At 48.0% G+C, this 27,209-nt stretch overlaps 1 protein-coding gene across 1 annotated transcript in view; it reads right to left on the reverse strand.

The window, feature by feature from the left end:
- The window catches only part of KSR2 (kinase suppressor of ras 2), a 394,653-nt gene that overhangs the window by 41,100 nt on the left and 326,344 nt on the right, over positions 1-27,209 (reverse strand). Inside the window, exons 11-14 of the mRNA XM_007189467.1 lie at positions 19,978-20,019; positions 19,265-19,337; positions 16,210-16,258; positions 14,029-14,396 (exon numbers count right to left, since the gene is read on the reverse strand). Coding sequence (XP_007189529.1) covers positions 14,029-14,396; positions 16,210-16,258; positions 19,265-19,337; positions 19,978-20,019 — 532 coding nt within the window. The remainder of the gene's footprint in view (positions 1-14,028; positions 14,397-16,209; positions 16,259-19,264; positions 19,338-19,977; positions 20,020-27,209) is intronic.

Below are 27,209 nucleotides of genomic sequence, written 5' to 3' on the forward strand. Positions count from 1 at the left end.
ATGTTAAAAATGCAATTTCTTAGGCCCCCATCCAAGAGCTACTGGATCCGAAGCTGAGGGTAGAGCCCAACAATCTGTGTCTGCATGAGCCCTCCAGGGGATTCGAATATGCAGTCAAGTTTGAGAAGCACCGCCCCGGGCCAGCTCCCCAAGCCGCGGCTCTTACTGCCTCACAGCACAGATGGCTCCCAGTTTTACATCTCTAGGCTAGAACTCATCTCTGAACAACGATTTATCTAAAAGCCTACTTAACATCGCCTCTTGAAAGATTCAGCGGCCCCTCAAACTCAACCCAACTCTTGATTTTGCTCCGCGAACCTGATGTGGTTCTGCAATCTCTTTCTCAGTGCGTGTTGTCAGCACCTATGCAAGCCCGTATACCCTCTCCTGCCCTCCCCACCCCACCACCATTTCCGGTGCTTCCCTCCTCTTTCCTCCCAGTTGACACTGGAAGGCCAAACACGAACAGAACAACGCAGCCCTTGGGCAGAGGGGATCTCTGGGTGCTTGGACATCCAGAGACTAGAAAGAGTGAACACTAAATATAGTTCCTCTTTAAGGCAAATCTCTCCTTGGATTTCTGCAGTTCACCAAAAAATTCAGCGAGCGCCTGGTACCCTGCTTGGCTCTAGGGATACGGTCAGTCTCTGTCTGCCTCTCCTGTTCTCCCCTTCTGCCAAAACAAACTCTTATTTCACATTTGAAGATATATGCTCCCAATGCATATATTAATATACCTATCGATCTTCCTCTTGTCGGTCATTATCAAGATTTATTTATCCCCCCAGCTCCCCATCGATTGAGGAAAGCAGTATTCCCAGTGGTCAATCAATTCTGATATACTCCATGACAAAGAGTCAATATCTATTTATTATTTGATTTATGGGCTTAATTATCTTAAACACGATCAGGCAGGGACAAAGCAGAAGTTGAGCAGTGCCCAAGCAACTCTAGCCAGGTAACCAGCAAACCCTACCCCAGGGCCGGCGAGTTCCCAGAGTGGTGAAAACCCACTGATCTGACATCTCTCACTCTCTGCCCATTCTGGCCACCTTGGAGTCTGCCACACAGGGAGGGAGGGAAAGGGACAAATACCAGGGCCAACTCAACAAGTCACAAGACTGGCAAGTTTGGTGGCTGGGACAATGAATCTGACTCGGACGTGGGGCAACTGTTGCCCTCGGCGGGGGAGAGGACCCAGCAGTGGAGGGTTCTAAGAGGTCCACGGGGCATGGAGAAGGGAGTTAGACTTAGGTATGTCTAAGGGAAAGAGGACAAGAAGATGGTTTAATCCGGACTTTGGTCTGAAACACACAGTCTTGGGTTTAAATCCTGCCTCTTCCTAGCTTTATAACCTTAGGCACCGTGCTTCCTCTCCCTGTTTCCTTGTCTATAAACAGCAGAGTTGCGTGGTGCCTACTTCAGAGGGTTGTTAAAATGATCTAGAAGACAGAAAACCCAGAATGCGCACACACGTCGATCAGATTGCAGGGAACCAGCTTTTAATTATAATTTCAGCTCCCTCCGTGAAGCTGCCCCTGCGCTCCTGAATCTTTGTTTAACCACCGCCTGCCAGAAGTGCAGAAGAAACCATCCCTCTGGTTTCGGGAACACATGTTAAGGAGCTGATGTTGCCCACATTTGCCTTCAAAACATGGGACTGCAGCCAGCTATTTTTAACTGGGGTAAATAAAGCTGTTGAAGATGCCTTCATTTCCAGAGGGGCTGCCAGCTCACAGTTGCTTTCCCCTTAGGGAGTCGAGCCGAGTATCTTTTAGGACCTAGGGCGTTAAAACCTGCGCTGGCCACGGACATATATACACTACCAAATGTAATATAGATAGCTAGTGGGAAGCAACCGCATAGCACAGGGAGATCAGCTCGGTGCTTTATGACCACCTAGAGGGGTGGGATAGGGAGGGTGGGAGGGAGGGAGACGCAAGAGGGAAGAGATATGGGAACATATGTATATGTATAACTGATTCACTTTGTTATAAAGCAGAAACTAACACACCATTGTAAAGCAATTATACTCCAATACAGATGTTAAAAAAAAAACAAAACCTGCGCTGGTTCCCACTGACGTCAGATTAGGGTCAGCAGCAACTGTCCACATCCTTCTTAAATCGGGGAAGCACGTCAACAATCCTGAGACAAGCTCTCTTAAGAAAAGGGATCGCCCCAAAGCGGTCTTTCTAAATTGCAAACCGGACATTGTCACTCCTCTGGTTACAACTCTGGGTGGCTTCCGCCTGCCTTTAGGAGAAGAGTTCCGAGTCCTTAGCTTGGCTCTCGAGGTCCTTTAAGACCATCTCCGGCTTCTTGTCTCTTGTTATTCCCCATACGGATCCTACATTCCAGTTCCTGCCTCTTGCGTCCCATCGCGCCCCCATCCCCCTGGTCTGCTGTCCCCTAACGTCCAGCCCTTTGCACGTGCCGGCCCCTCTACAGGGAATGCCAATACATTCTTGTCCATCTGGCCAATTGGTTGGATAAGGGGGCCACTCTGGGGCCCCACAGCCAGCCCCCTATGATCCTATGGCAGCAATTAGGACCCTTTGAGAATCACCCAGTTACTTGTCTGCCTGTAAGTGCCACGGCGGCAGAGGCCGTGCCCGCCTCTTTTCATTCCCAACATCAGGGCCAGGACCTTATACGTGATGAGTGTTGGAAGCAAATACCCCCAAACCATTCAGCCTCTTTATTGTATTTTTATCATCTACATCACCTTATTGGCATCTTTTTTCTTGCCATCACCACTAACTCTCCCACATCCTATAGCCACCCCATGACTGGTTTGTACTATATTTTACTTATGTCCCACTCATTCCTCAGTGATTCTAAGTAAATGGTACCATTCATACTTGCCTAGAGAAGCAGGCTGTGATAACGTGTGCGAATGTATTTTTGGAATCTGTTATTCATTCATTCAAAACATATTTAAGGAGGGCCTAATATTTTAGGGGCTGCGGACACAGAGGTGTGTCAAATAGCTGAGGTCCTGCGTTCCTGGGGCTTATGTTCTAAGGTGGGGGGGGGGAGGGGATGTAGGGAAAGGAGACAAGCAGCAAACAAACTGAGGAACAAAATATTATCTTGTGGTGAGAAGTGCCCTATGGAAAATAAAACACAGTGATGTCATTAGGAGGGACCGGGAGCAGGGAAGCTGGGTGGCGGGAGCCTCTTTGGATTGGCTTCCTGACTCCAGGTGCTTCTGGTTGCTTCTACTGCCCTGCCTGCTGCTTCTCAGTCTCTTGTGCAGGGTGGCCCTTCCTGACCAGGCCACTCAGTGCTGGAAGTGCTCCAGGCTCTGCCCTTGGATGACCCTCAAGGGTCATCTAGGGGAGAGAGGAGGATGACCTCAGCGTCCACTGAAGCCCACAGCTTCAATCACCACTTCCACGCAGATGACTCACATGCGTTTATTTCCAGCCCCGACCTTTCATCTGAGCTTTAGACCAGAATATCCAGCCCCGACTTGACATCTCCTGGGCAGCTCAAAGCTTACAGAGGTTAAGCCACGTGGCCAAGGCACAAGCCTGGAGCAGAGCTAGGTCACAAACCTAAGAGGTCAAACCACAGCAATCATTTCATACCATCTGATATTATAATAAACATAAAACATCTTCTCTTTGTAGCGCCAAGGCTTTGGCACCTGAAAATATACTACTTCTCCTAATTGCTGCTATCATTTTCATTATTGCTGGCATCATCACTGTTATTATGTCATCATTATTACCATAGTGACCGGATGATACAAGGTATTGAGCACCTCCAGTTACAGGAGGCATTAAGCTACAGCCTTTTCATACAAGATCTCCAATTCTTACCCCTACCTTGCAAAGGAGATCAATGTTATCCCCATTTTACAGATGAGAAAACTGAGGCAAACAGGAGTAACGACATTGGCGATAACAGACTCAAACCCGAACAGGTATTATCCGTGCAGAAATTATTTAGTGAAAATAGCCGGCCATGAACAGGGTTGGTGGAGGAGTCTACCTTCAATGGGAGAAGGAGATCTACCCATAAATGTGTGTTTGCCACAGAGCTGCTGGCTCTTCATCAAAAGCCATGTCGTTTTCTTCCCAGGGATACAGTGAGTCATTTCTCAGCCTCCCTTGCAGTCAGGTGTGGCCAAGGGGCTGGGACAGCCTATGGTACACGAGTGGAATGATGTGCACCACTTCTCAGCTTGGCTCATGGATACCTCCCATATGACCCTTCATGTTCTTCCTCTTTGCCCAACTAGAAGCAGAGGATTCTGAGCCCTGGGGACAGCTCCAAAAGATGGGATTGGGTGTGAATCCCTCTACACATGGAGAACAGCCACCTGCCATCCAGAAACACCCACCTCGAACTATTACATGAGCAAGAAATACATTTCTCTTGAGTTAAGCCACTTAATGTTATTAAGGAGGATGTTAAGCCACTTAAGTTAAGCCACTTAATGTTTCAAGGCTTATTTGTTACAGCAGCTACTATTACCCTGACAAATACAGACTGTGAGTTGGCATATATACTCAGAAAACTGCCTGGAAGGATACAGAGCAAAATGTTAATGTGATTCTCTCTGGCTGGAGACATTCTGGGTGAATTTCACTTTCTTCTTTTTGCTGATCTGTATTTTCAACAACAAACGAGTTATCACTTGTGTAATAAGACGCAAAAGTCAAGGGATGACAGCTGTCACACATGCCAGTGTAGAATCTTTGAGATCTGAGGAAAGTGGTGGCCAGTGGCATAATCTTCACCCATGCAAGTCCTCTGCTGGTCACATGATCATTTACCAACAGGCATGTACAATATACATGAAATGATGCTAATAATAATAATAATGATTTAGTACATTTATAGGCTTCCTTCACAAAAGTGCCGTGGCATTTTAAATTCCAGCACAATTGAAGACAGCCACAGACAAAAAAAAAACCTTTTCAGCTGTGCTTTATAAAAAGGGAAAGCAATTCAGCTTTTTGAACATAAAAGGAAGCCAATTCCACTAGATGACGGGGGCGGGGGGAGGAATCTTCATGTGCTCAGGCCTCCCAACTCTTGTATGATATATTTAGGACAGTCAAACTGGCCTGAAGAAAAAAAAATCAGAAAGCCCACAAGTACAGAGTTACAGAAAAAGTAAGTCGAGATCTCATTCAGGCACTGAATTACCATCTTAGCAGAAGGCAGCGTCCTCCATTTGTCAAACATAGCAGCTTGGCACTATTATATTTGAAAACATGAAAAACAGGAACTGATTTGGAGTTGGAAATAAATAACCTATTACATAGCTCCCGATATTTACTGGATTTAAAATGCTGTGCAAATGAGGCCCTGTGGGATTTCATTACTACCTCACCCCTGGGAGATGGGGACGGGCTGGATGTCGTGTGCATGGGGGCAATACAGTCAAGATGACATGACTGCAGAATTGCGCTTGGACTCCGGACACCCAGCAACGGGACTGATGACACACACTAAACGAGAAATAAAATCTTCCCGACAGCAGTGGGGAAACGCTGCCCTTCCTTCCTTCTCTTTCCTGGGGTGCACGGCCCAAGCCCCTCCAGAGACCAGACGTTTAGGTAACACTCCCTCCTACTCCCGTCCCTGTAAAAGCATCTTGATGAAGTTCACTGTGTCCCCAAATGCAAAGGAATCATTCAGTATCTTTCCTGAAGCTCCACGCGGTAGAAACACCACGCTGACGGCCGGGACACCTCGGCCTGTGTCCTTCAAAGCTGGGCTTGGTCGACGGCCTCATGGCTCTCGACCAAATGAGTTTCGACACATTTGATACAAGCAGCTGAGTGTCAGAGGAGACAGCAGCCAGGCCACCGGGAAACTTCCAGAGTGGAGGGAGCAGCTCCTGTTTAAAATCTTTCACTAGCTTCCCCGGCATTAGGATAAACTCCAAGGCTTCAGCTGCACTTCTGAGGCCCCGCAGCTCCTTCCCTCCCCCCACCCTGCCGTCACTCGCACTTGCTTCCTTGTGGTCCTCAGACGTGCCCATCTCATTCCCACCATGAAACTCAGTCCACCTAAAACCGGGTTCCTCTGCCGAGGTTATGAGTAACCTCTGTACCCAAAACTTTATTCCTTTTCTCGTCCCGCCCCTGTTCCCCCTCAAGATTGAGGAGTATCGAAGAAAAGGGGGGATTGTAACCGAGCAGAACCCTTCCCGGGATAGACACCCCCCGCCATGTCCTCCCCTTGCCTCTAGTTTATAGAAAAATTTTAGCCTCCCAGGCCTTCCCTGGATTTCAAAGAACAAATTTAATTAGAGAAGTGAGAAAATGCAGAAACAAAGGAAAACAGTCAAGCAAGACAAAACAATAATAGTTTAGCCATTAAGCAAAGTCAAGGACCTTCAGTTCCTCATCAAGGGCTGTAGATAATATCCTAAGCCACATCCTCTGAGCTGTTTTGCAGACACTGAATCCCCCACCAGGTGGAAGAAGTTAACTACATGCTGCCCACAAGCATGTAGACCCCAGACCACACCGGTTGGAACCAGAAGATTGATGATGTTGACTCCCGATTACTCCACCACCAACCAACCAGAAGAATGTCCACGAGCTGATCACATACCCCACACCCTCCTCCCTCACTCTGTCTTTAAAAACACTTCCCTGAAGGCCATTAGAGAGTTCAGCCTGTACTCCTTGCTTGACACCCTGCAGTAAATGCTGCACCTTCCTTCACCACAACCTGGTGTCAGTAGGTTGGCCTTACTGTGCGTAGGTGAGCAAACCCAGATTTGGTTCTGTAACAACCTCAGGGGCTTTGCACCTGCGGTACTGCTGCTTAGACTGCTTCCTCTGCCTCTCTGCACAGCCATCTCCTCCTCGTCATTAGGTCTCAGCTCAAATGTCACCCCCCCACCCTGGACAACTCTTCTGAGCGCCTCTTCAAAGTAGCTTACCTGTGGCTCCGACCCCAGCCCTCCCGCTGTTCGTGGCCTTCATAGCACTTAACAAAGTGCTTTAATTATCTTAATTGTCTGTTTAACTTGTTATTATCTGTCTCTTCTACTGGCACATGAAGTCCTTGTGTAAAATGTAGGAACTATGTTCTGAGCATCCAGCCCCCAGCCTGGCTCTCAGACAGGTCCAGTAAATGACCGTGGAAGGTACATTAGTGAACTGAAGCTAAGAGATGGCTCTAAGGCCCCTGCTGGTTCTCACACGGGGACATGCTAGGCCCTCACTCACCTTGGACTCAGCTGCTCAGCTCTCCGTGCTTCCTGGCAGAATTGCTGGGTGAGGGGGCAAGGAGGTTTCGAAGTATGCAGGAAATGCTAGGCAGTAGAAAAGTCTGCTCGCCTGGCACAGGAAGCAGGAACAGGTTTCTTTAAAGCAGGGGTCTGAGCTCCAGCATGCATCAGAATCTCCTGGAGGGGCTTGGGCCCACCCCCAAGCCTCTGATTGGTGGGGAGGGGATATGAATTTGCATTTCTAACAAGTTCCCAGGTGATGCTAGTCAGGGGTCCAGGTGATGCTGGTCAGGGGTCCACACTATGAAGCACAGATTTAAACAACTTGGGGAATTCTAGATAATTATTTGGGGGGTGGGGACTTCTGGGCTACCCAACCTTTGTGAGTTGCTAATATTAATGAAATGAGTCTTTTACAGGGAAAGAGAGAATAAGACAGCATGTGTTTGTACGAATGAGAGAAGGGGTGTGGGAGAGAGGACAAGAATGGGAGAGAGAAAGGAGAGAGCTGGGGTGTCATTTAGGGTGTATACGGAAGAGGTGTGTGTGTTGGCCCCATGGGAACTTACAGGGCATTTCAGAAGTACATAAACAGAAAATCAAAGCTCCAAAAAAATGAAACTCAGTTTAATAAGAAAGTGGTTCTCAAACTGTGGTGTACCCAATCCTCTGGAACTTAATAAAAATGTCAGAGGCCTTGGCTCGTTGGAGTGAGACGGGGCCTGGCCTTGTATTGTTACCAAGTCCACCAGCTGATTTGGATATGATCAAAGGTGGCAAACTCCCCCAACCGGTTATTGCTTATGAGCTGAGCCCATCCCCCTCAACCCGGTGGCAAAGAAGGAACATGCTAGACTAATATTCAGATGTACAATTGCTCATCTCCAAGTTCTGCCAGTTATTTGTTCTATGACCTGGGCAAGGGCTCCCTTGACCTCGCCGACCTCAGACCTCAGTTTTCCCACCTGTAAAATGGGCGCAGTGATAACCGGGAGACCATCACTGTGCCTTGCTGAAGACTGGTGGAATCTGTTGCTTTTGGGGGTTTATTTTGGGGGTTCTGCATTTATTAACATTAAATAAATGCCCCTCAATCAGGGAAATTGTTTCAACAATGAAGATCAGCTGTGCCTCCTTCAGTTGCAAGAAAAGGAAGCAGGTGACAGAACCACAGTCTCTGCCTGGCCCACAGCTCTCCATGTCCTCCTGTCCTGAGGGAGGGCTGATGCAGAAGCTAAGGAGGACAACGAGACATTGTGATAAACCTTTCTGGGGAGAATGAGGCAGTTTCTCCCTCCCTAGGCTTCCCCTACGCTGGTGCAGAGCCTCGTCTGCTGTTAAAACATCAACCATGATAGGGCGGTCTTCATAACACAGCCTTTCCTGTCTGGCCAAGGGCAGAGGGAAGGGCTGGAGGAGAGGATGCTGGCGGCAGCTGAAGCCGTCAGCTCTCCGATCATGTTGGGAAGTTAGGGTAGATAAACTGACATTTCCTTGAACTGCTGTTGCCTCTGCAGCTGCCAAAATACTTCCCTTGGGCTGTCACCCTTCATTTTGGAAGTTTCCCAGTTTTTGCTCTCAAAGACACTAGATGTTGTCCCTGCCTGCTGCACGGAGCATAAAATCCAGACCAAGCTTTTAGGTCCTACGACAGAGGGTCTCAGAGCATCTCCTGACTGCCAATAGAGTCACCTGGGGAGGTTTTGTACTGAGGTCCCAGCCCCATCCAGGCTAATTAAATTAGAAACCCTAGGGCAATGGTTCTCAGCTGGGGCGACTTTGCCCCAGGGGACGTTGGCAATGTTTGAAGACATCTGGGTTATCGCAACTAGGGACTTGGTACTACTGGCATCTAGTGGGAAGGAGGCAGGGATGCTGTAAACATCCTAGAACGCACAGGGCAGCCCCCATAAATGAATCATCCAGCCCCAAATGTCACAGTGTCGAGGTTGAGAGACTGGGGTAGGTGTCGGTATTGTTTTAAAAGCCCCCCGCTCCCCAACCAGGCTTGAGAGCCCCCTCCCCTCCACAATCTGGCTCCTGCCAGCTTCTTTACCCTCATCTTCTACCCTCTTGCCCTCACCCACCATGCTTTGCCACCACAGTCTTCCTTCTGGTCCTCAAACACTCCCTGCTTATTCCTACCCCAGGACCTTTGCATCTGCTGTTCCCTCTGCTGGGTGTGCCCTGTCCCCGAGTCTGCACAGCTGGCTCCTAGCATCCAGGTCCCTGCCCAAATACCACTTCTTCAGAGAGGCTTCCTGGACCCCACACATACCCCCCCAAAATAACCCTGACACCCAAGTCCCTCTGTAGCACATCTCTCCCGTTTGTTTCCTTCAACAGACTGGGACCTACTTGAATTATCTCATTGCCACTTTAGTACTAGTCTGTCTCTCCTACTAAAAACGACAGCACCCTGTGAACCGGGTCCATGTCTATCTTGCTCACCATCATCCCCTAACGTCCAGCAAAATGCCTGGTGCTTAATAAGTGTTTACTAAATATCTGTTGGATGGATGGATGGATGAACAAGCATTGGAGAAGGACGGGGTTCTCAAGCTGTCAGAGGATGAGGTGTATTGATGATGGAGACCTGTGCTCCTGTCCTGGCTCCACTTTTCCTCTCCTGGTCTCAGTTTCCACATCTGTAACGCAGCTGGGATGGGTTCAGTGGGATCAGGATCCGCCAGTGAAGCCCTCTCGGAGACATCTATTTCAGGGATTTGCTTTGTCTTTGTCTCCATGGCCCCAAGCAAAGGTAGGTTGACCCATACCCCTGTCACCAGATAAATAACAAGTTACCTCCCACCGAGATCCCAATACTATGTAATTCTGTCTGGTCTATTTTCCTTGGAAAATTTCCCTGCTTCCACTTCCCTTTGCACTAGCTGGACACATCTGACACCAATGCTGGGCACATAATAGTACTCCCTGGCGACACTCTTTAAGGCAGGGTTCCCCAATATTAGTCAAATTAGAATGGGCTGGGGAGCTTGGTTGAAAAGGCTTCACCTACAAATAGACTGGATGCACCAGACTGAGGGTAATGTGGCAGACTGAAAAATGGCTCCCAACGATATCCAGCTCCTAATCGCTAGAAACTGTGACAGTTACTTTATATGGCAAAAGGGACTTGGCGGGTGTGATCAAGTCAAGCATCTTGAAATGGGAGATTATCTTGGATTATCTGGGTGGATCCTACATGTAATCACAAGAGTTCTTGTAAGAGGGAGATGTGACCCGTGACGCCCAAAGACGCCATGCTGCTGGCTTTGAAGATGGAGGAAGGGGCCACAAGCCAAGAAATGCAGGGAAAGCAGCTCCAAAAGCTGGGAAAGGCAAGGACACAGATTCTCCTCTACAGCCTCCAGAAAAGAAAGCAGGCTTGCCTTGATTTTAGCCTAGCGAGACCCACTCCAGGCTTCTGACCTGCAGACCTGTAAGAGAATGAATGTGTGGCGTTTTAAGCCATCAAGTTTGTGGCAATTTGTCATGACAGCCCTAGGAAACTAATAGAGGTAGCACCCAGGAGCCTGCATTTTAGCGACCTACCTCCCTTTGTTGGCTCTAATGCAGGAAGTCCTGGTGGACCATATTTTGGGAAGTGCTGCTCTAGAGCAGTTCCAGTCTGCTTCTGAAACAGCCCAGTCTCAGAGAACCAAAGAAGGACCCTGCAACAGACATCTGCTTTTACCTGCTCATTTTACAGATGGGGAAACTGTGGTCTAAGAAACGCTGCAGCAAGGTAGAAGGAGAAGAGATGCTTTCATTCAACTCTATCTTTATTGGCTTTCAAATTCCATCTGGAGTTTTAAAAAATGAGCAATTGTGCCGACTGTCGATAGCTTTGCAATCATCTCATAATGACCCAATCGTGAAACGATTTAGCAATACTGCTGCTAATTGCATTTGTGGATCTAGCAATTGGGTAACTAGTTGGTTATTACTCATTCCCCAAGAGCCATATACATCGCATTACAAGGAAGCTAATCTTAGAAATACTTGTTAACTTCAATGATAATTACTAGGTAATTGGCTAGAGCACGCCATTGTGAATTTATCCGGAATATGCAAGGTAATTATCTGGTCTTATGTTCCCTGTAAAATAAATCCAGGGTCCAGAAACTGTTCCAGTTGGTTGGCTATCATCCAATCATCAACCTCTGCCAACCAACTGCACGAATGCGAGTGATTAATCAAATTACTCAAATATTTGGTTTCAAACTGAATGTTCAGATAAGAAACCTGGGTGGCCAACAAGTGGACGTTGCTGAACGGGAGAGAGGAGGGCACTCAGCCGCTCCCTAAGACAAATATATAATGACACAATAATATGGAATAAATGCCACTTCTTTGAGGCTCATCTGGCTTCTTCAAACAAAATACCAAAACACTTCAGAGACCAATTATATGTCCCAAAGCTGCAGAGTCTTTATCATGGTGCCAGGAAAAGGCTGCGCTATTTGTGAAATCTGCAGGCAGTTATGGTGCTTGGGGAGGGGGACTCAGAATTTTGTATGTAATAGAAAAGGGGCTGCCAACGCAGCTGGCTTGCAGGGGGAGCGACACATTTTCATAATGACCACTCTTTTTTCAAGGATGGCTGCTGACTGAATCCATCCATTTCCAATTAGCCAGCCCTTGGGAAAGAGGGGAGGGAGGCTTGGGTAACTGGGTTCCACTGATATCCCTGAAAGAGTCAGAGGCTGGGAGGTCCTTAGAGGGTCTAGGCAAAGGAGAAGAGATGATGGATTTCTAATTTCTAATTTGGGGATTTGAAAAAGAGGGGTTAGCAGGTCAGAAGGTGAGGGGCTGACCAGAGAGAGTGTTGGGTTAACAGACTGGTGGGAACAGTGGGCAGAAGGCCAGTGGTGGGGGAAAGACCACCTTCCAACCAGACTTGTGCACCTCAAGTAAAGGACCGTTGACAGCCTGCTAATATAGATGATACATACTAGAAAGGGGAAAGAAAAGGGAGCTAAGGGTCTTATGTGCAGTGGTAGGTGGTAAGAATGGCCACAGACTGTCTCTCTCCCTGCATCCACATTCTTGCAACATGGCATTGCAAATCCTCCCATCTAAAGGCAGACTCTGTTCTCCATGCCTTGGATGGAGGTTGGCCACGTGACTTGCTTTGGCCAATGGACATCAGCCAATGCAATAAAGACAGAGATGTGAAAGGCACTTGTCCAACAGGGCTTGACCTCTTGTTGTCTTGCTGCATTTGGAACCCTGAGACCACCCATGGGAATGAGCCCAGGCTGGCCTGTCAGGGGGATGAGAGGCTGTGTGGAGAAGAACCGAGGCACCCCAGCTGACAGTCTGCCAACCAGCAGACACATGAGTGAGGGCGTCTGAGACTGACCAGCCCTCAGTCTGACCAGCCAGAAGACCACAGACACATCCAAGAGCCCAGCTATTGAGCCTGGCTCAGCCCAGAACTGTTTGCAGACTAGAAAGAAACTGTGACTTTGGGGTATTTGTTACTCAGCAAAAGCTTACTGATACACTCACCTAATCAGGACAGCTCAGCCCCTGAATATGATCTGGGCTGATTATTTGAGAGCCACTTCTGGTCCTGTGTAGAGTTGAGAACCGCCAATTTCTACCCTGGTTTAAGGAGGGTTGAAGGGCCATCCTTAGATCTCTAATTCTTTGCAAGCACTTACCATTTGACACGTGGGTTCCAGTCAACCCACCAACTGCATAATCAATGGTGACAGACAATAACGCACCTTCTACCGATCACCCAGGTCTTACAAATGGACTCAAAAAGGCTTTGTATGGATCACAAGGGAACAGATCAAAGACATAGCAGCTCTTCCCTGAGCCCACAGCTCCCACTATGGCACCTGCCAAAATGCGAGGCTTGTGTATTTGGGATCTTATTGCTTGGGCTGAGAATAAGAATGAGAAGGCTCCTAATGGACACTTGGCACCACAGGACACACCAAGGACACTGCTGCTGTGGCCAGTCCTAATGCAACAGAGGAGCAAAGGCCAGAGTTTAAAAACACACCAAAGGATTGTTCCACAACTGTTCAACTGAAACCAAAGCTATTTTTTTTCAATGCCTACAGGTTAGAGAGAGCAAGTTCAAGAAAGTTCCTATCATGTGACATTTTCTTAATGTCAGTGCTCTGTTAACTACCCTTTTTGTGCAGCTATAGACCATGGATCCTGGATATTTAAAACAACAATGGTAGAGTTCTACAAAAAGTGCTCTGCGATTTTAATGAAAGCCAGAGCAAGTCATCAGAATGTCAGTCCCGGGGTCAACAAACTAGGGTCTGCAGGCCAAACCCAGCCCCTCGCCTGGTTGTGTTAATAATGTTTTATTGGCACATAGCCACATACGTCCATTTACATCTTGTCTGAGGCTGCTTTTGCACTACAGCAGCAGAGTTGAGCAGTCACTAGAGAAACTGCATGGCCCGCAAAGCCAAAAATACTGTTGGGCCCTTTAGAGAGAAAGTTTGCTGACCCCTGATTTAGCCTAATCCATTCAATTTACATTTGGAGAAAGTGAGTCTCAGAGACGTTGTTTCACAAACATGGAGCACAGGCGGGTTTCGAATCAGCCTTTCTGACTTCCCATGTGGTGCCCGCGCCAGGGCACCACTCTGCCAAAGAGTTCTAGCATTAATCGTATTTTCTGGAATCGCAAATCTTAAAACCATGTAAGTTGTGATTGGTAAAGCCAGAGACTCCCCATTTACCGGAACGCTGAATTTAGCAGAACCCGCATTTCTCAACGCTGCCGGAAGCAGAGCTTCAGGGATGAGTCCACGGGCGGGGAGCCGGCTGGGACTGACCTGGTGATGATGGCCAGGTGGGGCGGGCTCATGCAGGCGCCCATGAAGAGCACCACGTTCTCGTGCCGCGTCTGCCTGTAGGCCATCACCTCCCGCTTGAAGGCCTTGAGCTGCTCCTCGTTATCCCTCTCAATGTCGATCAGCCGGATGGCCACCTCCCCGTGCCAGCGGCCGTGGTACACCTGCCCGAAGCGGCCCTTTCCGATGAGCTCGCCGATCTCCAGCTGCTCAAAGGGGATGTCCCACTCCTGAAGGAAGATGCTGGTCTGGCTAGCCTTGCGCGGGAAGCTCCGGGCCGAGAGGAGGGACAGGTTCATCTCCTCAAAGTCATCCTCCGACTCCTCGGCCTCATCGTGACCCTCCTCGTTCTGCGGCCAGAGGGGAGAGGGGTCAGTTCCCACCACTGCCCCACCTGCCCACCGGGTCCCACTGTGCCCCACGGTGTGTTTTCGGCTGGTGCACACGTGTCTCTCCATTTGCCCAGGCACCTCCTGTCGATCACTGTACTGCAGTGAAGGAGCTGACAGGGAGATCCTGGCGATCCACCCCTCTTGTGCTAAAGGGAAACTGAGGCTCAGAGAGGGGAAACGCCAGGAGGACCACGTATTCCGGTTTCCCATGACTTTGCCCGTTTGGGCACTGAAAGTCTCACACTTGGAAAACTGGCAAACAGGGATGGTTGGTCCCTGTGGGAAGCGCCTAGCTCTGGTCAGGCAGACAGGCTGAGCTAGGATTAAGATTCAGGCCTCTCAAATGCTAATATCCGATGCCCTCCTGCTCGACCATGATGTTTTGACTTGCCTGATTATTTATGTGGGAGTAAGAAAGACGACAGGTTGAAATATGGGTACACCATACACCTGCATATAACATGTGACAACCCTCGACATGGAGGGCCTTCGCTTCCCCAGGGAATTTGGAATTGATGAGACAGAAACTGAGAGATGTCAGAGCTATTCAGCACAGGCCAGAGGCCTGGGGTTCCTGTGCAGCTGAGATACAAGAGGGAGAGGTTGACAGAATGAGCCTAACACTCAGACCAAATGAGCTGGAATATGGCCGCTGTGTGACCTTGGGCAAGTCACTTCACTTCTCTGGGCCTTCTTTTCCTCATCATAAAGTGGGGCTAATGACATCTGCCCCTGGGGGTGGTGTGAGGTTTTCAATAAGGCGAAGATCTGTTGAGTTCTTTGCACAGACCTGACCGCCTGTATGAAACATCCGCTGGGATGGCTTAGAAAATGCAGATTCCTAGGCCCCACCCAGATTTTCTGAACCAGAATGTCATAAGGCCAGGGCCAGGACTCTGCATTTTTACCCTGCACGCCCACATGACTCAGGCACACTTAGACGTGACCACTGCAACAGTTAGACACTCAAGGCCCAGGGACCTACCTTCCCAGCCTGGTGTCTGGGGGCGCCTGGGGCTGCAGGGTGCTGCCCCTTGGGTTCTTTGGCTGGAATGGGGGAGCAGCAGGTGCCTGAGCCGGGGGGATTTTCAGGGGCTTGGAGTCTGACAAGACAGCCGGAGAAGGTGGCCCCTTGGCTGGGTACAGGTCTCTCTGACCCCAAAACCTGAGCAAGCTGTCCCCAATGGCACACTCAGGAAATACACCTTCTTTCACGGTCATTTTCCAACTACCACAATGGTTCCAGAAAAGGACATGATTTTCTCTGGAAACCCTGACTCCACTCCCTTCAGTTCAGGACACACCAGCAGAGCCGAGGAGTCAGGGCTCTGGTTCTCACCCCAAAGACTTCATTTATTCCTCCGGGAGCTCTGGCAGGTGGGAAGAAGCCCCAGAACATTCTCAACACCCCGCCAAGCCAGTGTCCCTGAGGCTCCCATCTCCTCCTACCACATGTTCTTTAGAAAGCAGCGGGGCACAGCCCCCTTGGTACTCACCCAGCCCTGAGCTGAATTTTCAACTAAGAACGCAAATCACTTGCCAACTTCTGCACAACTAGCTTTTCCGTGATGCACACCATATAACGGCCCATTAGGCTCAGTGCCGGGAGGGGCCACCCGCTCGTTAGTCATCCCGGAGTTAGAACAGCCATCAAACAGGGCCACTGCACCCCCAGCCCGCCCCAAGCCCTCTGCGTCATCAAAGACATCAATCGGCTTTGCCAAGTGGGTAGCCCCCGGAAAGAGTTGCTTCATTTCTCTCCGGTTCTCACCTCTGAGGTTGGCTCCACTTCAATTTGAAGTAATGGATTTCCTTCCAAGCTTTAAAGAAAGAAAAATAAACGTGACCCTCAGGTGAAAAGATGGGTCCATGCATTGACTTGATCCATGTAAGAAATGTCTTAAAATGAGAAGTCCTCACCACCAAGCCTTTTTCTCCAATTTCACTTCAATGCTTGTGTCTAGAATAATCCATAACCTTGCCACCAAGGAGTGGTGTGCAAGGACACTGTCTTAAATAGATTTTCTGGCCTGCTCAGGGCTCATTTTTCTTTGTTGGTTTCCACTAATCTAGCAGTTCCCTTATAAACTGGCCTAAATGCCATGGATGGCAGGATCCTTAGAGCTCTAGGTGTTTGCTAGGAAAGAATGAACCAGATCTCTACAGTTCTGAATCTTTTGGAAGGATCCTAGTGTTCATTTGGTTTTTTGCTCATTTATTCATTCATTCATTTGATTAGAATTACGTGCCAGGAACAGTGCCAGACCTTTAGAGGGATACAGAGTTGAAATTGACACGGCTTCCTGACTTTAAGGAATATTTATATTACTACTGTTGTGCAGAAAGGCTACAAGTAACAAGGGTTGAAAGTTAGGTATGTATTGAATAAATGGAGGGTGATGGACATTCCCAGGAGAGAGGATTACTGGACATATTTGAAAGTTAGCAGTGTTTTGAGTTGCACCTTGCCAATCACGTTCAGAAGACACGTGCAGGGTGAGAAGGAGGAGGAGGAAGCCAGACTGTATTGGAGTGGAAGACACAGGCGTGTGTGTGTGTGTGTGTGTGACTCATGCATTCATGAGCTTGTGAGCTGCAGTTGTGTTCTGAGTACGGGAACAAGCTGGGTATGGGTGCTGGGGGCACAGCGTGAGGGCTAAGTGTCCACCGAGGACCGCGTGGGTATTATGGAATGTGCTCTGTGCAGGGGTTGTTCTGTGTGCGTGTGAGTTGGGTGTACATACTGGGGATGCTGGGGGAGGGGGCGTGCCATTCTTGACAGTGTAACTGGTGATGTACTGGGGATGTGTGGGCGTGTTGGAGCACACGGTATGTGATGGAGATGTGGGGCACCATATGTGTTAAAGGATTTTGGGGCGAGTGGGTTTTTAGAGCAGAGAATGTGTTTACGGAGTGAGCTGGAACTGTAGGAGGAAGGGATCACAATGGCCACCACACCTCCTTCCTACTTCCGCAGTGGAAACTTAGCAGATTCCCCCGACCCATCTCCTCATTTGAGGGGGACCTCCCCTATCTTGACCCTCAGACCTCACCCAGAATGCTGCTGACCCTGCAGACAGAGTCAGTCCACTTGCTGGAGGAGGAGTGGTGAGGGGGAGTCTGGAAGACTGTAAGAACTCAAAGAGGAGAAAGAAGTAGCGTTTGCCATCCTATTAACCAATAATTTACAGTACAGCTTGGGAAGGCAGAAACCACGTCATAACAGCTGACATGCTGGAAACCTGACGCACTGGGGGAGATTCGGGTGGAACAATGCAGCTGGAGTCCTTCCTCATGCCCAACAAAATGGACTGCTCGCCTCTGCTTGCATCAAGGCGTGATTATAGCAGCCGGGGCTATTAAATGATTTCCCTTCTGCAAAGAGTCAGTTCCCATCACTCCACGCACATTTAAGCAGATCGCAGGCACTTATTGACTCCGTTTTTCACTGGCACTCCCTGACTCTCAGTTAATAACCTGGAGTTCATCTTGCACAAATTGTGGAATTGGTTTATGTGCAGCAGAGAAATGATCTGGAGCTAGATGTCAGCACAATATCCCTAGGCAAGTTGCTGCTCCTTTGATTTCAGAAATGTACCATTTGGGTCTTTAACAAAGGCTATAACATGGGTCAGAAAGGATGGAGCAGCTAGGGTAGCCAGAAGAAAAACCAAGTAGGCAAAAACGTGAGTTGGGAAAGAAGTCAAATCAAAATTAGGTCCCTAGCATGCCCCAGACTTGGGTCACAACCAAAGAAGTTAAGGAAGGTGATTTCACTTTGGCTGCACAAGCAATAGACCACCTGGAAAGAGGGTCTGTATCCTAAGGATGCTAAAGGCACCACACACAAAGATGTTTGTTGCAGAGTTGTTTACAACAGTGAGATATGGGAAGATGTAAGATCCAGCGGTAGGGAAATGGTTAAGGAAATTATTCCGCATCGATATGATATTTTACATTCATTAAAATCAATGTGTATGAAGAGCCCAGAATAATATGAAAAAATGTGATGTTATAGCATTAAGGGATAAACAGAGCAGGATGGAAATTGCATATAGTGTGGATCACAAGTATGTAAAATATGAATAGAGCACACTTCTAAGAGTGGTGCAATTATAAGTGATTATTTTTCCTTTCTTTTTTTTACAGAATAGTCCAAATTTCACAAAATTAGCTTATTTTATTTTTCTAATGTTATAAACCAGGGATCAGCAAACTTGTTCTGCAAAGGGCCAGGTAGTAGATATTTTGCACTTTGCAGGCCATATGGTCTCTGTTGCAACTACTCATCTCTGCTGTTGTAGTCTGAAAGCCTCCATAGACAGCACATTGTGAACAAATGGGCATGGCTGTGTTCCAATAAACCTTTATTTATAAAAATATGCTGAAAGTTGGATTTGTCCCATAGGCTGTAAGTTGCTGATCCCTGGTATAAACCTAAATTATCCTTTTTAAAAGGGGGATAATGATGCAGAATAATTGCCCTTTCATTAAGCTCTAGCTATTGCCTAGGGGAAGTGGTCTTTCTGATCATAGGAGGGTCTGGGGGTCTGAAGGAAATGGTCTGGCCCCTGGAAATCACACTTGATCGGCAGGGCCAGGGACACAAGGCAGAAGTGACTCAAGGGGATGGGTACTGTCCCTCTCTTGGCCTGGGCTGTCACACTCTCTCTCTTTTAGCTTGAGTTATTCCCTTGTCTCTATGGCCCCCTCATACTTCTCCCCCGCCTCCCACCCCATCAATTCCAGGAGAAGGAAGAAAGAAGACATGGACCCTGAGCAAACTGAAGGGCCAGGGCAGGGGAAAAGGTCTCTGTTCCACTTACATTGGATTCGAGGTCACTGGATGCAGGATGACCTGGGGCGCCCGGGTCGGCGTCTCTGGCACCGGCACCACATCTGAGAGTCAAAGATTAGACAGTAAGAAACCAAACTCGGGGTCCACGACCACCCCCAAAAGCCTGATTCCCGGGAGATGCTGGCAGCTGAGAACTTCTCACCAGACCATGAGTCCCTGGGGCTGCCCAATCCCCTCTCTCCCTTCCCTGGCCACTTGAATTTACCTGCCTAGGTGCACGAGTGGTCTAGATGACATCCTGAACAAAGTTCCCCACTGCCACCTGGGGGCCCCCGGAGGCCCTAAGCCTCTGGCCTGAAGCACCCACTGGATCCTCCTCACTCCTGAGTCCCCTTTGGGATGATGAGGCCACTTGGTTTCACGTCTCCCAGTGCCCGATTCAAGCCCCTTTGACCATCCCTCCCCTGCCACGTGGTTCTAGACCCCTCCTCACCCTTGCCCATCCTTGCACTGCAGACCACCCACTCAGGCCTTCCTACTGTGCTCTGGGACCTCGTCAGTGCCTTGTCCCACACCCTTTCCTCCTCCACCTCCATAGCCAGTCGCCAGCCTGTGGTCTGGGGATTCCACCTCATCCTCTTGGGGCTCATTCACCCCGGCAACCTTCGCCTCCATCCCCTCCAGCAGCTGCCACGCCTCAGAGGGCTTGCTCGGGAGGAACTGAGCTCACATGAAACTCACCTGGGAAAATGAACTGCTGCCTGTATTTGTAGTAGTGGGACGCTTGCGAAAGAAAGAAAACATCACAGTGAGCGCTGCCCCGGAGCGGGCCCTTCAGATAACAAATGGGGCTCTTGCGGCCACCTGTGGTTCTCTGCCCGTCCCTGAGGTTTCCAGACTTCTGCAGACACCCCGAATTCCAAGGGACTGAGAACATGTGTAAAGAAGCCAGAAACATCCAAGCCAACCCTCCCACTGACACTCCCTGAAAACAGAGCAGCCCAACTCAGAGAGCCAACCTGAGCACAATCCCACCTTTGTTAAATGTGTAAGGACACACATATACAGAGAGGAAAGCCTCCAAGGCCATAATCTAACACAGTCATCTTCTCCCTTCTGGCAGAGCGATGACAGTGGCTTCAAAAAAATCTTTTATGACCACAATAAGGTATCACCTCACAACTGTTCAGATGTCTATTATCAAAAAGACAAGAAATAACAAGTGTTGGTAAAGATGTAAAGGAAAGGAAACCCTTGTGCATTGTTGGTGGGAATGTAAATTGGTAGAGCCACGATAGAAAACAGTATGGGGGTTCCTAAAAAAATTAAAATTAGAACTACCATATGATCCAGGGATTCCACTTCTGGGTATATATCTGAAGGAAAAGAAATCACTATCCCAAAGACATGGAAACAACCTAAGTGCCCATCAACAGACAAATGGATAAAGAATATATATATACATATACACACACACACACACACACACACACACATACATACATACATACACACAATTGAAAACTATTCAGCCATAATAAAGAATGAAATCTTGTCATTTGTGACAACATGGATGGACCTAGAGGGTATTATGCTAAGTGAAATAAGTCAGACAGAGAAAGACAAACAGTATGATCTCACTTACATGCAGAATCTATAAAAAAACACACTCATGGAAACAGAGATCAGATCTGTGATTGCCAGAAGTGGGGAATGGGGATAGGAGAATTGGGTGAAGGTGGTCAAAAGGTACAAATGCCTAGTTATAAGACAAATAAGTCCTGGGGATGTGACGTACAGCATGGCGACTGTAATTAACAATACTGTATTGTCTATTTGAAAGACGCTAAGAGAGGAGATCTTAAAAGTTCTCATCACAAGGAAAAACAATGGATAACTATGTGAGGTGATGGATGTTGTTTTGCAACAGATACATATATCACATCATTATATCCTTAAACTTATACAATGTTATATGTCAACTGTATCTCAATAAAACTGGAAGAAGTCCTTTATGTGTTTCTTGTATTTCCAATTGGCTGCATTGAGCATTGTATTAGTTTTCTTATTGCTGCTGTAATAACTTACCATAAACTGGATGGCTTAAGACAGTACAACTTTATCCTCTTCGAGTTCTGGAGGTCAGAAGTCTAAAAACAGTTGTAAGGGGCTAAATGAAGGTGTTGGCAGCACTGATTCTTTCTGGAGGCTCCAAAGGAGAATCCACTCCTTGCCTTTTCCAGCTGTAGAGCCCGCCTGCATTTCTTGGCTCACAGCCCCGTACCCCAATCTCTGCTTCCGTCCCGACATCGCCTTCTACTGTCTTTGACCTTCTCATCTCGCTCTTATAAGGATCCTCATGATTCCATTTCGAGTCCCCCCAGATAATCCAGGGTAATCTTTCCACCTCAAGATCCTTAACTTAGTTAACAGCTGCAAAGGTCTTTTTGCCGTATAAAGTAGCATATTCACAGAACCCAGGATTAGAGCGTGGTCCTCTTTGGGGGACCATTATTCTGCCTACCACAGGCATGAATTAATTTCCATATTTAGGGAAAAATCATATAAAAGAAACTTCCTCAAATTCACTGCTCGTTCTCTTACAATTCATTTTACTTCCAGTCTGTTCGCTGGAGGCCAGTTGTTCTGGACATCCCCAAGGTTTCCAATGTTACCCCTATTCCAGTGGGATGGAGGGCCTGGACCAGGGGGTACAAGGGGTGTCAGGGGTGGGGGACAGGTCACACAGAGTTTTATATCCTCAAGTAAAGGCAGTGAGCAGGGATGGGATCAGATATGAGTCTGAGTTGGTGAATATACTTCCAGAAACAGTTTTATTCATTCAGCGACAAGCTGGCTCACCAAGAGTTAGTACAGCGGTTCCAAGCCTGGAGTCTATAAGCTGATCCTGTAGGGCTGAATCCTTGTTCTTCCTTGATTGCTTATAAAAGCTTCAGCAACTCTCTCCAAGTCTCAGTTTCCAGATGTGTAAAATGGGGATAATAAAAATCTCTCCTTCATAGGGCTGAGCTCATCATGACATGAGATAAGAGTGCATAGAACGTGCAGAATCAGGATGAGTTGCGATGCATAAGCCAATCTCTTTCTAAGCTCTCTTAACTAACAGACAAGGATGCTTTATAATTCATAGACAGTCAGATAGTTTCAAAGAGCTAAGTCATTAGCTGCCCCTGAGGGTGCAGTTGATTTATAAATTCCCCCCAGGATGGACAGCAAGTCCTGGCATCTCAGGATCCCAAGCACCTGGTTTGGTGCCTTGCACCCAGTGGGTAAGGTGCTCACATTTGTTGAATTACTCAACTCTCTTTTAGCACAGCAATTCCCAAATATCTCAGCTAGTTGGAATTGAAATGGATGCATTTTTGATTCTGGAAAATGAAGTGCCTGGGCTGGGAAGCAACTCATTCAAGGTTACAGAACAAAGCTTTAAAAGAAATCCAACCTCCATGATGTCAGGGACCTTTCTTCCATTAGATAAATGGTTTAGGTTTATGGTCTTAGGTTTTCTCATTGCAGGCAGACATTTTGTTAGTCAACAAGGGGCTAAAATTAAAAGAAGAAAAACTACCTGGGATTGTCAAGAGATTTAGTTGATCTCTTCCCTCCCCAACTGGGACTGAGGATTCAGTGTCTGCAGAAAAGGTTAGCTGGCAGTTAAGTGTTCTTTTAAGGAGGCGGGGCTGGTGATGGAGAGAAGGCACCACTCTGAGATGGGACAGGTGTCAGGCAATGGGACACGTGGCAAATGCCTCCACGCTCAGAGCCAGCCTCCGCCTGGACCCCTTCAAGTGCCTGATAACAGCTCGTTCCTGATGGCCAAAAGGGAGAGAGTCTTGGCCAGAGGAGGAGGGAAAGGGCGCCGTGAGTCCTGCCTGTTCTTCTTGCTGATAACGGACACCAGCGAGAAGCAGGTCCGAGGGGCAGTAGATGAACCCGAGTGACTCCTGGCTCTCTGGCATCAAAGAGGACCCAGGAACTGGGAGGCTGCAGATGACCAGAGGTCAGAGAGACAAGCAGGCCACTTAGAAGGCTCTTCCACTCTGAAGCCCCCATTCCCTCCCTATGGGCTCCCCAGAGAGCAGCCTGAGTGGTCATCTGAAAGGAAGGCTCTAGAAGGAAAGAAGAAAGATCAAAATATCCCCTGCCTAAACCTTGCAACTGCCTCTCATTGTGTCTTAAATAAAATCTAAATTCCTGCCAAGCCCTACAAGGCCCTGCCAGGCCTCAGCCCTGCAGCTCTGAGTCTTGCTTGGTGCCTTGCTTATGGCACTCCAGCCACTGGGACATTTTTTTCCAGCTCTTTCCCGTGGCAGGGGCTTTGCATGTGTTCCCCTCTCTTTGCTTGGACAACTCCCCACCAGCCCTCTCTGGCCAGTCTTCCGAACTCAGCTGCCTCTGACCTTTCAACCTAAACTTGTTCTCTTCTTGAACTTGCTCATAGCACTGTTCTTTCCCTTCACAGCACTTATCACAATTTATAATCCTATTTTCATGTGTATGTTTGCTCGGCTAACACCTGTGCCTGCCGCTAAGCTATAACCTCCATGAGAACAGAGGCTGTGACAGGCAGAGTGACGCCCTCTCCCCCACCCCCATCCCTAAGATGGCCATATCCCAGCCACTGGAACCCGTGAATATGTTACCTTACGTGACAAAAGGGACTTGGCAGATGTGATGAAGTTAAGGATCTTGAGATGAGGCGATTATCCTGGATGCTCTGGGTGAACCCTAAACATAATCACAAGGGTCCTTACGAGAGGGAAGCAGGAGGATCCAAGTCAGAGAGAATCACAGGAGATGTGATATCAGAGGCAGAGGCTGGAGTGATGCGAGGCCATGAGCAAAGGAATGCAGGCAGCCTCTAGAAGCTGGGAAAAGGCAAGGAAATGGATTCCTTCCTAGAACCTCCAAAAGAAACCAGCTCTGCAAACTCCTTGATTTTGAGCCCAGTGAAACTGATTTTGGACTTCTGATCTCCATAACCACAAGATAATAAATTTCTGCTGCTTTAAGCCTCTAAGCTCGTGGTGATTTGCTACAGCAGCAACGGCAAACTTTTACAGGGCATTTCTGGTTTGTGCCTTGCTCCATACGTGGCGCCTTGTACAGTACCTGGTGTGTAGTAGATGCTTAATAAACACCCATTAAGGATATTGGAATGGATGAATGCAGTCTGAGGGCCAGAAGACAGTTTAAAGGAAAAAAAACAAAAAAAAACCTGCAGCTCTGGGCAGTGCATGAGCCTCAAGTCACTCGTTCACTCACTCATTCAGCAAACATCTAATCAGTGCCTTCAGCAGTGGGCACTGTGATGGGCTTTGGGCGCAGAGGGGTGGATGAAGCAGACTAGTTTCCTAGTCTCATGGAGCTGACGTTCTGAGGGAGGAGACAGACACTAAACACGGCACTCGGTTACGCCCCAGAAAGAAGGCATTTGAACACTCCAGCCTCTAAAACCCACACAATAGTCCCTTACAACCCCTTCATGTACCTTCCCACATCAAATGTCACACAAGCTTGCAAGTTAGACCCATTTTACAGATGAGAAACTGAGATCTAAACAGGGCCAGTGCCATACTCAAGGCCACAGAGGTGGGAAGGGGCAAATCTGGGATCCAAATGTAGCCCTCTTGACTCCACCCTACACTGTGCCACGTCCAACATGGCATCAGGCTTCTTAAGGGGGTGGCGGAACACAAGGAGGTCCAGCCGACCAGCAGAGCACAATCGCAAATCCCACCAAGCCCGTGGGTGTCCTTCACGTGCCCTGAGGTTAGCAAATGAGCCAAATGACCATTAACCGCACCGCCTGTTTTAGAGAAAGAATATTCTAGATCATTCAATGCCAGGGACATTTTTATGCCTAGGCATTAGCTTGAATAATCTTCAGAAAACTCAACATCTGGCAGGAAACCAGAGCCAAAGCTCCTTTTCCCATCAACAGAGGCTCACAGTCTAGAGTGTAACAGGTGACCAGGGCCTTGTATGAACAGAACAGATGCCTGTCACCCTGGGGGAATTTTGCAAAAACCGCCTAAGACAGAGGGAAGGTCTGGCTGCCCTTCTGGAGGGTCCTAGTTTGTTTTCCCTGTCGACAATGCATTTTATTGTTATTATTCAGTTATAAAACTGGTGCATATTCCTTGCTCTTATATACGTTACAGAAGTGCATAAAAGAAAATTCCTTTTCTTAGAACACCTGCCATGAAGTCTTGCAGACATGTGTGTGCATAGACAAACATATATATACACACACATTTAAACATACATATACAAATATATAAAACCATTTTACAATAAATAGGATTGTTATTATACCAGTTGCTTTGCACATCACTTATTTTCCACTTAAAAGATATTGTGGCTATCTTTCCATGTCAGGATATTTACAAAGAGCTACTCCATTCTTTTTAAGTGTGGCTGAGTATTTGGTTATACATATATATTGGTTATACAGATATATTAGCGTATTTGGTTGAGTATTTGGTTATACAGATATATTCGCATATTTGGTTGAGTATTTGGTTATACAGATATATTAGCGTATTCAAACACTCCCCTCCTGATGGGCATTTGGGTTGAGTCCAGATTTTTTACTGTTGCCATGAAATCCTTACATACAGATCCCCGTGCCCTTTGCAAACATTTCTATATATAAATTCTTACAAGTGATTTTGCTGGTCCAAGGAATGTACATTTGAAACTTTGACAGACAATGCCAAATTACCTACATTGTAATTGGAATGTACATTTGAAACTTTGACAGACAATGTCAAATTACCTACCCCCAAAGTTTAATTTGATTCTTACTCCCAATACCATGGTATATGGGGATTTCATCTTTATTTCCACAATTCTAGTTAGGCCCGGATTACTTAGCAGTGGTAGCCATGGTAATTTGCTATTCCTGTGTTTATCTAATAGTAATGAAAATAGCTCACCTTTGTTGAGCTCTTGGACAAGACAGGTGCTCTGCTAAGCTCTGTACACGTATGGTAATGTTTAGCCCTTCGAGGATTCTACAGAGTAGGTACTATTATTATCCCCGTTGTACAGATGAGGGAACAGAGGCACAGAGAGGCAAGCAGTTTGTTCAACATCACGCAGTTATTAAGTGACGGAGCTGGGATTTGAACCCAAGCAGCCCGGCTCCAGAACCCACACTCTTAACTGCTGTTCTAAAGTGCCTTCCCCGGGCTTCCCTGGTGGCGCAGTGGTTGAGAATCTGCCTGCTAATGCAGGAGACACGGGTTCGAGCCCTGGTCTGGGAAGATCCCACATGCCACGGAGCAGCTGGGCCCGTGAGCCACAGCTGCTGAGCCTGCGCGTTTGGAGCCTGTGCCCCGCAACGGGAGGGGCCGCGATAGTGAAAGGCCCGCGCACCGCGATGAAGAGCGGTCCCCGCACCGCGATGAAGAGTGGCCCCCACTTGCCGCAACTAGAGAAAGCCCTCGCACGAACCGAAGACCCAGCACAGCCAAAAATAAATAAAAAAAAAAAAAAAAAAAAAAGTGCCTTCCCCCAAAGGACCCCTTAGCCCACTCCCCAAAGAGGGTCAGGACACTGTTGGGACCTGCCATGGAGTAGATGCAGAACCATTGGCAGGCGAGCCCTGCAACTTGGCCAAGACCCCTCCCTGGGGCTCTGACGGAAGGGACAAAGGAACTGATGGAACAGTGACTGCCCCTGTCGAGTCAGGTCTCTTGTTTAAAGATGCCGGCAGAGTCTTTTGGAGACGAAAAGAGCTGTGGTGCTTTGATGCGTGGTTCTCCCTTAAGAGGTTCTTTCCCGCCCCCCCTCCCCACCCATAAACAAGTAGCAAACAGTTACAGGGAAAATAGCCCTAAGTGTGTGTCTTGGGTGGCGGGTGGTACAGCTCTAGGAAAGGACCCAGCCCCTCCCTCCAGAAATTGGGGGGTCATGGGGTGTCAAAGTGCCTTTTTTCCATTCCC

This window comes from Balaenoptera acutorostrata, chromosome 13 (genome assembly GCF_949987535.1).
Source record: "Balaenoptera acutorostrata chromosome 13, mBalAcu1.1, whole genome shotgun sequence".
Lineage (NCBI taxonomy): Eukaryota > Metazoa > Chordata > Mammalia > Artiodactyla > Balaenopteridae > Balaenoptera > Balaenoptera acutorostrata.